The 13,191-nt window shown below is 33.7% G+C and overlaps 1 protein-coding gene across 2 annotated transcripts in view; it reads left to right on the plus strand.

Moving 5' to 3' along the window:
• The first annotated feature begins 11,601 nt into the window (after positions 1 to 11,601).
• The window catches only part of LOC111051989 (hemicentin-1), a 731,812-nt gene continuing 730,222 nt past the window's right edge, over positions 11,602 to 13,191 (plus strand). For both annotated transcript variants that reach the window (XM_039427471.1, XM_039427469.1), the window contains exon 1: positions 11,602 to 11,997. In XM_039427471.1, coding sequence (XP_039283405.1) covers positions 11,901 to 11,997 — 97 coding nt within the window. In that variant the 5' untranslated portion in view covers positions 11,602 to 11,900. The remainder of the gene's footprint in view (positions 11,998 to 13,191) is intronic.

Genomic DNA, 13,191 nt, shown 5'->3' on the forward strand with positions numbered 1-13,191 from the left:
ATAATTTTAAATATTATTGATTAAAAATATTATTACTAGTATTTCTGTGAACAGTAGACCTCACGCAGTTACATTACAATTACTCATCCTCACTCATCCACAAGTAGTATCTGATGTCACCTGTTTGGAATGTTAACAAACTCAGTTCTCGTTTGAATTTGTATTTCATTTAATATAATCCCTCCAGTTCCGTGATAATACTTCCTTCTGATGAAAATTAATTTTTTAATATGTATTATAATTTATTCAGCAATATCCAGCTCATTTGATCATTTTTATCACCTATGAATTGGTTTTTTCAAATGTGAGAATATTGATGCTGCTGGGCATGCATAATAATTCCATGACTGCAAAACAAAATATTGAAACCAAAGACCTTAAAATGCATGCCTATTCAAGGTCTTTGATTGAAACTATAGACTTTATAGAAACAGACACGGCTTCTCCTGACATCTGTGTAATCCACTTGTCAGCTTATTGATTATGAATAATTCTATAGTCTGATTAATCAGTTCTGATTGATCAGGTCTGACTGATTGAGTTCAGTTCAGACCGTGATAGCGGACGGATGTTTCTAATCTTATCGCGATAGCTCGGTCTGCTGGCTCCTGTCAAATAACAAAGTATACTATTCTCTATAATTTCAGTAATTAACCTACAAAAGTACAGTAACTTAACTTAATCTAAAATGGAGAAAAATTGTTTTAAGTGCAGTTCAGAATTTGAAAGTGCTAACAAATATATTGAGTGTAGTGTATGCAAAAATTGCTTTCATCCGGAGTGTACGAGACTGAAAAACAACAAAAATCTTCGTAAGTTAGGTCAACGTAAGGCGACCTGGAAGTGCGAGGATTGTATCATGACCAAAAAGAAAGCTTGAATGACTCTAGTGATTCCAGTGAAAATACCGAGGACACTGTTAAGCATTAAAAGAATTTATCGACGGTAAGTTCAAGGAATTTAAAAAAGAAATCGCTACTCTGACTAACACAATAAGTAATATGAAACTAACCATGGATGAGCTTAGAGTAGAAAATAAAACAATTAAAGAGAACTGTGAACAATTGAAAACAGAAAATAATAAGTACCGGCTTGAAATAAATGAGTTGAATCAAAGATCGCGCATAGACAATATTGAAATTTCGGGTGTTCCTGTGACCAAGAATGAAAACGTCTACAGTATACTAAATAACATTGCAACCATTTTGGACATTCCATTCAAAGACGAGGATGTGTCTATTGCTCACAGGGTACCGACCAGGAATAAATCTATCAAACCAATAATATGCAAATTTGTATCGAGATCTTCAAAACTTAGATGGTTGGCTGCAGCAAAAGGAAGAGGTAACCTGCTAACTACAACTTCACTAGACGCTCGTCTCTCACCAGACAACATAATATATATCAATGAACATTTGACCAGAGTGAATAAAATTCTGTTGGGAAAAGCCAAATCATTGGAAAGAGACAAAAAAATTGCTTTCGCATGGGTTAGGGAAGGCAAAGTTTTTATTCGAAAAACACCAGAATCTCCAGCGATAAGAGTTGTAAAAGATGAGGATCTCGAGATATTTAACAATATGTAATCAGTAGTTGCATTTGTTATTGTACATAATATACATGATAGGAATCTCATACAAAAAGTATTGTTTATTTTATCTTAGTTCTTTCAGTATAAACATACATAGAGAATACCTTTATAATATTAATTAGTTGATAGGAGTCTACAGGTAAGACTCGATTTGTTTATTGTTTTATTTTTCTAATAATTTAATTTAATTTTCACTTATTGATTTTTATTTTTTTTTCTCACTTTTATTAAATGCCATTTGCAGATGAATTAGATGAAATTGATTTTGAATGCTATGATACAATTGAAATAGATAACTTTTTTGACTATGAACCAAGACAATATGCACTAACTTCATCATTATTCTTAAATGTATTGCATATGAATATACGAAGTATAAACAAAAATTTTGATCAACTGCTTTGCTACCTGAAGGAAAGCAGAGTCCGATTTCAATTTATTGTTTTAACTGAAACATGGATTACTGATGACCAATTTTGCAATTATAATATAGAAGGTTATCAGATGGTTTCAAAGTGTGGTAGATATACTAGAAGTGATGGAATATGTGTGTTTGTGGATAGAAATATTGAATTTCATATATCAGAAGATATTATAGGTTACTCAACTTCAATGTTTATTGATTTCAAGGTAGACAGTAAGAATTATACCCTAATATCCATCTATCGTTCTCCTTCTTTAAACGTTTTTGATTTTATAAATAGTTTAGATGCAGCATTGACCAATTTTGATACGGATAGAAATGTAATTATTGTTGGAGATATGAATTTAAGCATATTGGAGGTTGGAAATGTGTCAAGTGAATATCTTAGCGTTATGCATCTAAATGGATTTAAATCTTTTGTAAATAAGCCTACGAGAGAGTTGGGTGAGAGTAGTACTTGTATTGACCACATATTTTTCAAAAATTGTAACACAAATACTGGTGATATAATTGGTACAGTCTTGAAAACTTCTATTACCGATCACTACTGTACATCCATACACATAGGGCATAATAAATTGAGAAGTAACAATAATAATGCATTTAATAAAACAAAATCAATAATAAATTATACAAATCTTTCTTCTTCTCTTGAAAATGAGACTTGGAACAACATTCTTCTATCTAACTGTAATGATGTGAATATCTTAGCTGAAAATTTTATAAAAACATTGAATGGTCACATTACAAATAACACAAAAAAAATTAATATAAGTCATAGGAAAACGCATTTGAAATCATGGATGACTGATGGAATCTTGATTTGTATAAGAAAACGAGATAAGATGCACTGTAAACTAATAAAAGAACCTTTCAATAACAGACTGAAAGAAGAATACAAGAATTATAGGAACAAGTTAAATAAATTAATCAAACAGACAAAAATAAATTACTTTGATGGCAAGTTTGATGAGGCCAAGGGAAATAATAAAAAAACATGGCATTACATTAGAGAAATAATTGGTGTTAAAAACGAACGTAGGGATCCAAACTTAGAGCCAGAAGTACTGAATTCACATTTCGCTAATGTGGTTCGTAAATATGCAGATAAAATATTGAATGAAAATGGCCCAAATGCTGCTATAATCATCCCTCCTCCGCTATCAGAACCCCCAAGAAACAGTTTTTTCATTCATCCAACAAATATAATTGAAATAGAACAAATAATATCTACTCTTGGTAATAACTCTTCACCCGGATATGACGAAATAACAGGAACTTGTCTTAAAATAATCTCCAACTTCATTGTACATCCTCTAGAATTCATATTTAACAAATGCTTTATTAATGGTGTATTCCCCGAAATTTTCAAAATTGCTGTGATTAAACCAATTCCCAAATCTGGTTATCTGTCAAAACCTGAGAACTACCGACCTATTAGTCTTCTTACTAATATTTCAAAAATAATTGAAAAAATACTAAAAATGAGGCTTTTAAACTTTCTAAATAAAAATAATTTTATAGAAAAATTTCAGTATGGATTCCAGGCGGGAAAATCAACAAAAAATGCAATTCTTCACTTAACCGGAATTATAAGCAGTAATTTCAATGATAATAAAAAGACAATATCAGTGTTTTTGGATCTTGCAAAAGCATTCGATACCATTCCACACATAATATTGTTAAATAAACTAGAAAATTGTGGTGTTAGAGGTGCAGCAAAAAACCTTTTTGCTTCATACCTCGCGAACAGGAAGCAGATCCTCACCCTTAACAAAAAAACTGACAGTAGACACACCTCAGAATTTGGACTTCCACAAGGAACGGTACTTTCACCTCTATTATTCTTGATTTATGTAAATGATTTATATAAGCTAAATATACCAAATTGCAATATAGTATCATTTGCAGATGATACAGCATTAATTTTCACAGGGGAATCATGGAACGAAGCTTATGATAATGCAAATAGAGGGCTGTCAATTACGAACTACTGGTTACAAACTCACATTCTCACTTTGAATGTAGACAAAACAAAATTTATTGCATTCTCACCAAATAATAGCGGACAACCTCCCAATAGATTACAGCTAAAATGCATAACCATAATGAAGTCTCTGTGGACTGCTCTTGCAAAGTTATAGAAAAAGTTGAAACAATTAAATACTTAGGTATAATTATAGATCAAAACTTGAAATGGAATGCACATATACTTCACCTTTGCTCAAAATTAAAATATCTGACTTATATTTTCTACAAAATCAATAAAATTAAACATCCAAGTATTATTAGAAACATTTATTTTGCTTATGCACACTCTTTATTTCAATATAGCATTGAGGCATGGGGGGCAGCTCAGGATACTCACTTCAATAAACTTTTTGTTCTACAGAAACATATTATCAGAGCAGCCCTGGGAAGACCGAGAATGTACCCTAGTAGACTACTATTTAAAGAAATTGATTTACCAACATTGAGACAAACATATGTAACTAACGCAATTCTGTACATTAATAAAAACAAAAGAAAATTTGAGTTGAAACGTAGACCTCACTACGTTCAGTCAATAACAGTATCACTGTCTGATCAACTACTGTCTTGTCGACCCAAAACAAGACCCTAGAGGTCCATATGGGCGATTAATTCACTTGTTTGTATACTGTACGTTTGTTTTATTGAATAAAGAATTTGAATTTGGAAAAATCTGTAGTTTGAAAATGAAACACTCATATTTCCCAATATCTGGCTTGAAACGAAATAAATTTTTTCTGCTATTCCATGTATTACTACTTCAGTTTTTATTCCATTTCATTCAACATTATATATTCTTCATTCTAAAATAAAACATGATTTTTTAGATTATTATTGATAACTAGCTGGCCCGGCGAACTCCGCACCGCCAATAATTATAGTGCATCTCATGATAAACTTTAGCTTGATGCACACTGAGGAGGCGCGATGCGGCATTTTGCATCCAGGTGCTTCTTACTTATTAGTTTGAATGGAAGAACTCACACACACTGAATCGGGCATAGTGTGGAACGGTGTGATAAGGCAATCTCCATAAGATCAACAGTGCATCACTAAGCCGCGCCTCCTCAGGTGTGCTTAGCCTTAACTCAATCTGATGCACTATATTTTTATGAAAATTATCCAACAATCAGTATTAACATTTATATCTCAATATGGACTTCCTATGTGCTTAGTTAGTTGTGTAGCAGTTTGTATTTTTAGATAAAATAGTTGAATGCAGCTTGGTGGGAAATTGAATGGTATATCTCCTTGCTGCTGATTTTCCCGTACATATCCTAAATTTACAGCATTTCGAGTTCTACGACCCAAGTTTGGACGTCGTTCGTACCGCGGCATTGGGAATAAAATTTCATGAATCAGTAGAAAGAAAATAGAAAAACAGATCTACCGACGGCTATATTGGATGACGCAATGATGGTCAGCTCACAAATCTTCTCCCATAAGGATTACATGTAAACTTTGAAGGACCGTAGGAAAGAGTCCTGAAGTCGGATTATGAATTTCATAGGCCATAAACCTGCTCCTGAACATAACAAATACAACCAAGAAAATCATCAAATTCGGTACACACATAAAAAAGTTATTGAATGTCAAAATTTGAGGCTCGATATAGATACGGTACTGTACACTATAATTTTTTGGATTATTATTGATAATACGGTACTGTAAAAAATATGAACAGCTGTGCTGAATAATGAGTTGCATTGTTTTATGGTAATTTTGTGGCTTTCCATGGTAATTAAATAGATAAATATTCAACTAGAGGTTCTGTGAACAGTAGACCTCACGCAGTTTTCTCATCCACAAGTATCTGATGTCACCTGTTCTAGTTGATCCAGTTGAATCACAATTCACAGTTGAATAATAGTTCACTCTTAAACCCTGTTATTTGTTTTCTCCAAGATCAAAAATTCACTTATGTTAAGAAACTCAATTCACGTTTGAATTTGTATCCCATATTTTTTTTTTTTTTTATTGTCAATACTGTAGCTATCTAGTCTAGAGACTAATGACCTAATTTTTTCTATCCTAACATACTACTTTAAAATGTTAACAGGGAATATCTCATTAGATATTCTTACTGATATTGATTGTTTAATTAATAGGTACACTTATGACTGTACTATAGAAGCTAGATTCACTCAATCACTGCTCTGCTCTTTCACTGGACACTAATTGAACAAGCACTATACTAGCTCATACGGTTTCCTCCTTTTGAGCCTCCGCACCAACCCTCCATTGTCTAGCAGCTGGATCTCGGTGGACACCAGGTCGACGTGCAGGTCTCTATGAAGATCGCTGTTCCTGACATACCAAGGAGCATCCACAATGTTCCTCAGCACCTTGTTCTGGAACCGTTGTATTACATTGATGTTGCTGTCTTTGGTACACCCCCAAAGTTGTATACCATATGTCCATAATGGCTTTAGTATCTGTTTGTACAGAAGTACTTTGTTTTGGATTTGTAAGTTGGAGTTTTTACCGATCAGCCAATACAGCTTCTTATATTTGATTCCAAGTTCCTCTCTCTTCTTCTTGACATGGGCCTTCCAGCGAAGCTTTGCGTCCAAGGTCATACCTAGATACTTGGCATCATTGGCATATGGCACAACTTGGTTGTTAATTGTTATTGGTATTGGCAGGTCCTTCTTATTGGTGAAGTTGATGTGAATCGACTTTGCTTCATTTAGTTTCATCCTCCACTTTCTAGTCCAATCTTGAATTTTGTTGATGGATCTCTGTAGTTTTTCTGTTGCAATATGAATATTACTGTCTACTGATAATATGGCTGTATCGTCTGCAAATGTTGCTGTAGTATTCTCATCAAGGCTGGGAATATCGCTGGTATAGAGTAGGTAGAGAAATGGTCCTAGAACACTTCCTTGAGGAACTCCTGCTTTTATTTCCTTCAAATCAGAATATGAATTTTCATGCCTGACTCTAAAGTATCTGTCAGTCAGATAGGATTTTAATATATCTGTAAATTGCTTTGGTAGCACTTTTTTCAGTTTGAAAAGAAGACCTTCATGCCACACTTTATCAAAAGCTTGCCCTATATCAAGGAAAGCTGCTGAACAAACTTTTTTCTCTTCAAGGCTCTTCTCTATTACATTCACAATCCTATGCACTTGGTCTATTGTTGAGTGTTTCATTCTGAAGCCAAATTGGTGATTTGGAATTATGTGCTGTCTCTCAATTATTGGTGTTAGCCTACTCAGTAAAATCCTTTCAAACAACTTGGCAAGCACAGGTAGCAATGATATTGGCCTATATGATGATACTTCATGTGGCTCTTTACCTGGCTTGAGTAGCATTATAACTTCTGCTACTTTCCATATTCCTGGTACAAATTTGAGTCTGAAAGAGGCATTCAAAATGTGTGTTAATTTTACTATTGCTTTTCTTGGTAGGTGCTTGAGGACTAAGCCAGTTATCATTTCGAATCCAGGGGTCTTTTTGTTATTCAGATTTCTTATTTCTCTTTTCACCTCTTCTACTGTGACACACATTATTTCTTGATTTGGCTGTAAGATGTTCTCCTCTGCTTCTAAAGTGTATTCTTCAGTTGTGTTGTTTGGTTTAAAAACGTTCACAAGATGATCTGCAAAGGTCTGTGCCTTTTCATCACTACTCCTTGCCCATTGTCTGTTCTGCTTCCTAAGAGGAGGAGATTGATGAATGGGTTTTTTTATTTTTTTAGCTGCCTTCCAGAGTGAATAGTCTGTACTGCGTTCTGCTGTTAAGTTTATCAAGTAATTATTGATTGATTCATTCTTGATACATTGAATCTCTCTCCTTAGTTCTTGAGTTAGATTGTTTAAAACTCTTTTGTCTTGAGGGGAACGTGATTGCTGCCATCTCCTTCTTGCTCTTCGTTCTAGCGCAGGAGAAGCATTTTCCTTCTGTAGAATTGAATCACTGAGAGTCAAAATGATGGGTGAGTGGTCCGAATTTAGATCGAAATTATCCTCTAAATGCAAATAATTTTCTGATATATTCTTTGTCAGAAAAAAATCTATAAGATCTGGGATTTTCCTCGTATCGGTGGGCCAGTAGGTTGGTTTACCAGTTGAAAGAGCTTCGCACCTCATCTCTCTCATTGCTTCATAGAGCTGTCTTCCCATGTGTGTTGTTAAGCGCGATCCCCAATGCACGTGCTTTGCATTGAAATCTCCACCAAGAATGAATTTGTCTCCTAACATATCAAGCAATGATAAATATTCATCTTTTCTGATGGAATATCTGGGAGGACAGTAAATAGCTGCAACAACAAAATGATAATTGACTGCTTTCACTGCTACACCTGTCAATTGTATTCTATCACTTTCGAGTTTCACTTGTTCATGATGTTGTAGATTGTTAAGGAGTCCATCTAGATTCTTGATACCATCCACTATGATTGGGGGTGGTGGCATTTCTTTCTTCTCTCTCTTCTCCACGTCAGTGGTTTTAGAATTTAAGTTCTGTTGAATTCTTTTTGTATCCCATATGATAATCTTTCCATCTAATAAAAATATTTCTCAACTATTTTAAAATTAATTTTTCTCTATCAAGAATATTATAATTTCTTCAGCATTATATAGTTCATTTAATCATTTTTTATTTTATTTTCAATCACCTATTAAATTTGTTTTTCAAATGTGAGAATATGTATACTGATGGACACGCATCATGAATAATATTGAAACCCTACCTTATAGAAATAGACACGGTCAGACATTCTATTATATTAAGCGGGCAATTTCTGTATATCTGTTTATATTTTTAATATCGGGGGACCGAGCTTACTCTGGAGTGTAAATCATAGAAAATTTGTAACGAAAGATTGAATTTATAGTTTATACTGTATTCATTTATTTATTCATTTTTTTCAGTCGTACAATTATTTTTACAGTTATATGAGTATAGGCACAACAGGCTTATCCCCAAAACTGTCCCTTTTCAAATTTATAGTCCAAATCAATATACAGTCTAAATCAAAATCTAGGTTAAGCTACTATTACTCATCAAAATAACAATTTATTCACACTTCAAAGAACAAACGCATCATCAATTACGAATAGATATACTATGAATTCGATTTAGAATGATATACTATGTTTGCTACAATATTTTTGTTAATATACTATGTATCATTAACAGCATCTAGTTAGGTACTATTTTGGACTTTCTAAAGTAATCATGTTTTCTAAAAAAAGAGGAATAAACGAAAATAAGTTTCTCTTGCTGAATTTTTCTTCTCGTGAGATCAGCTGGATAATCCCACACACATGCACTCATTCACTCTCTTCCATTACGGTAGGCCTATTGACAGACAACAAAATTTCCATCTGTTTTTCCAAGGACGTATTCATCCTTTAAATGTCCTTTAGCGAGTTATCTAAGGGTTGAGACCTAGTGCAATCGAATCTTCATAAGCCTACTTTGTTTCAAATTTCGTTAAAATCGTTAGAGCCGTTTTCGAGATCCGTTGAACATAAATATATACCAATATAACCACATGACCAGATAACCAGATAACCACATAACTATATAAATATATATATACATACATACAGAAATTGCTCACTTAATATAATAGGATTTCTGGTAATATGGCTATTTTTATATCTGGTTATTTATGTTCAACGGATCTCGAAAACGGCTCTAAAGATTTTCACGAAATTTGGAACATTGTAGGTTTATGATATAAGAATTCGATTGCACTAGGTCTCATCCTTGGGGAAACTCGCTGAACGAAATTAAAAGGATAATTCATCCTTGGCTGAAACAGCTGAGACTTTCGTCGTCTGTGGATAGTAAAAAGTAAGCGAGTGATTCTGTGGAAAATCAAAATATCGCATCCCCGAAATTCATAAGCTGACGTATTTAATAGCATGCTGTAAAATATAAACACGATCATTTGAGAGAATTGTGTTCTGTCATGGCTTACTCTATCTATAGAAGGCTATGGTTCTGTTTATCAATAAATAAAAATAACGAGTGAGCTCGGTGCCCCGATATTCTGTGTATCGTAAAGCATGCAACGAATAATCCACTTGTCAGCTGATTTATTATGAATAATTCTATAGTCTGATTGATCCTACTTCAAAGTAGATAATATAGTGATATCAGAGTATGGAGGAATTCCTTTTCTTTTCATATTATCCTTAAAATGCAAAATTCCAAAAAAACCTTGTGTATAACCTTGTGTACATCGACGTGCAGTTGAAAAAGGAATATTCCTGCCAAATCTCATCGAATTCTATCAACGCGTTTGGCCGTAATCGCGTTACATACAGACAGACAAAAGAGAATCCGAGTTGAAACATAGACCTCACTACTTTCGGTCAAAAAAAAACAAATACAAAAAATCTGGTGTGGCGCACTCACACAACTTTCCTTGCCGTTAAGAAAATTGATCACCTGACGCTAGTGTATTCGCGCATCTCAAGTCTACTTATTCAAAGATATGAGACAGCTGGTGATAGGTCAATAACGCTGGAAACACACGAGGTCTGCTATCTCTTCGTAGTGGATGATTTAATAGAACCAACAGTTTGCAATTTAATAATCACATTTTCTCGGATTTCAAGCTTATTTTCAATTCTAGGTGGAAATGTTACTGGACATTACTTGCAGAGATTTCCATGCTCAATCTTTTCCACTTGAAATTCCTTGTTCAAATTGTATATGAAGGTGGATAATTGAGAATCTAAAATCAAACTTTGCATAGATGGGGCAAAGCTCCTGAAATTTTTACAGATATAGGACTTGTTGCAGTTGATAGAGCTTATCAATGACTATTCCAGGTATGAATCTCATCAAAATCGTCGAGAAAATCGCGAAAAACCCTGTTTTTGACAACACTTTCGCCATTTTAGCCGCCATCTTGGATTGCATTTGATCGAAATTGTTCGTGTCGGATCCTTATAGTGTAAGGACCTTTCGTTCCAAATTTCAAGTCATTCCGTTAATTGGGAGATAAGATATCGTGTACACAGACGCACATACACTCATACACACACACACACACACACACACACACACACACACACACACACACACACACACACACACACACACAAACACACACACAAACACACACACACACGCACCCAATTTTGTGATTAAATAGTATCATCACAGTATTTCTTAGTTTACTACACATATTATTGAAATAGAAGACTTGCAATTGAGAAGATTCCAGAAACTGATTCTGTATTATTATTATTAATTAATAATTATTAATTATTATTATTAATTTTTATTATCCTTAATTTTTTTTCGGAAAATATTCCACACTTGGAAAATTTTAAAACCTAGTGACAGATTCAATAAACATTCGTTTTAAAAGGTTTGTATCTTTTGATTGTAGTCAGATAGACTACCGCTGAAACCAGTCCCGAATTCAAGCAGAGAGAATATTCTTATACATGGTATATTATACCATGTCCATTGAGTTGAGGGCTTTCGGTTGTCTTGTGCGTGCTTCGGGCCAACTCGGAGCTGTTCGGGTGTTTCCGGAAGCCAGCACACGACCGGCGTGCGCCCGTTCATGTTGAAACTTGCAGTCTGCTGTTAGCTTCCGTAGAGTGTAGGTGGATTCGTGTCGCGTGCGTCCGCTGAGTTATCCAAGTCCATACGGAACTGCTGTATCACTGATTTCGCCTTCCCCAAAAAATTATAATCATGTCCTCCAAATTTGTGATTCCCAAAATACAGATTCAGTCCTGTACTGACTGTTTCCCGATTTACTGAACATGTGTGCTATAGTGTAGATTTGTAAAATTTTCATGTAGAGAAAAATAATAGGTAGTGAAATAATTGTTCTTCTTTTGGATTAATTTATTGAGAAGCATTGAATGCGCGATGACTTACCATCATTTTCATGTTGCTGTTCAGCTTGGGACTGCCTGTCTACTTGTGTACTTGGCGTCTGCAGCTAAAATCACCAATGAGGAAATAGGTTTGTAACAAATTTGTTCAATTCATTTTATCAACATTAATGAGATTCAGTGGAATAATTAAATTTCCCCTTTCGTTTATAAATTAATGCATATATTTTTGTCTACATTTTTGTGGAATACATATAATGTTTATCTAATAGATGCTCCAGGGTTGTGTATCGGTAAAGTCAGTAACGTTCATAGATTAAAAATTCAACAATATTTTATACTCGTGAATGGACAATGTGAATTATGTTTCTTCAATAATTCACTCACAATATAAGTTTTGATATGATATACCTAATATATACAATATATTTATATCTAATATACTGAGAACTATAAAAAATGTTACATTAATTTATTACAGTTTCAACTACTGTACGCTGTACGGGTAAACTATGTAGGCCTACCAATTTATTTTTGGGAGTTGAAATTTTAAATAGCTTGCGATCAATACTTCACGTTCAAAGAAATCACTAACTAATATTTTTATTGTATTCAGCAGTGTTCAAAGAGTATTCTTCGATATAAGAAGATAGGAAGTGAATATTTTTATTCACTTCAATATTTTTTTTTGAAAATAAGAGATAATGTTACCCATGGGATGGGGTAAATTTATCTAACTTTGAAAAAATATTTGGATTCAAGTTCAATCTCAAGAGTTAGACAAAATAAAACCAACTGTAAACCTTTTAAATGAATGATAACATTAAAAACAAATAGGATCCACTTCAAAAAATCACATATCATCTATTAAAAAATATCTCACTCTTTGGTAACCGAAGATTTTTTGTAGCGATGAGGCATGTTGGTTGCAGCTACAGAATCTGTAACAAATGTATATCCAGAGCGTGGACTATTAATTTCAAGCAATGTGGATACTTGTTTTATTAGATAAAATTCATAATATTAATCATAATTCACATAACGAGATAAAGTAATCCCAAGTCTTGCCGGAAAGTGGCCTTCTTGTATCTAAGTAGTACCTATTAGATTCCGAACTAGTTCAACTATGGATATTATGGAAACCGGTTTAGCAATTGAAATACAATGGAAGAGCAAAAATTGAATGTACAGTACTCAACGATATAAGTCTTCTGAAAAATACGAAGTTTTCCGACAGCGAAATCACAAGATGAAGCAAGCAGTTTGGTTTTATATCGATAGTTCGATATATCGAAACTATATATATAACTGATATATCGAAAGTC

The sequence above is a fragment of the Nilaparvata lugens genome, chromosome 4 (assembly GCF_014356525.2).
Source record: "Nilaparvata lugens isolate BPH chromosome 4, ASM1435652v1, whole genome shotgun sequence".
Taxonomy (NCBI): domain Eukaryota; kingdom Metazoa; phylum Arthropoda; class Insecta; order Hemiptera; family Delphacidae; genus Nilaparvata; species Nilaparvata lugens.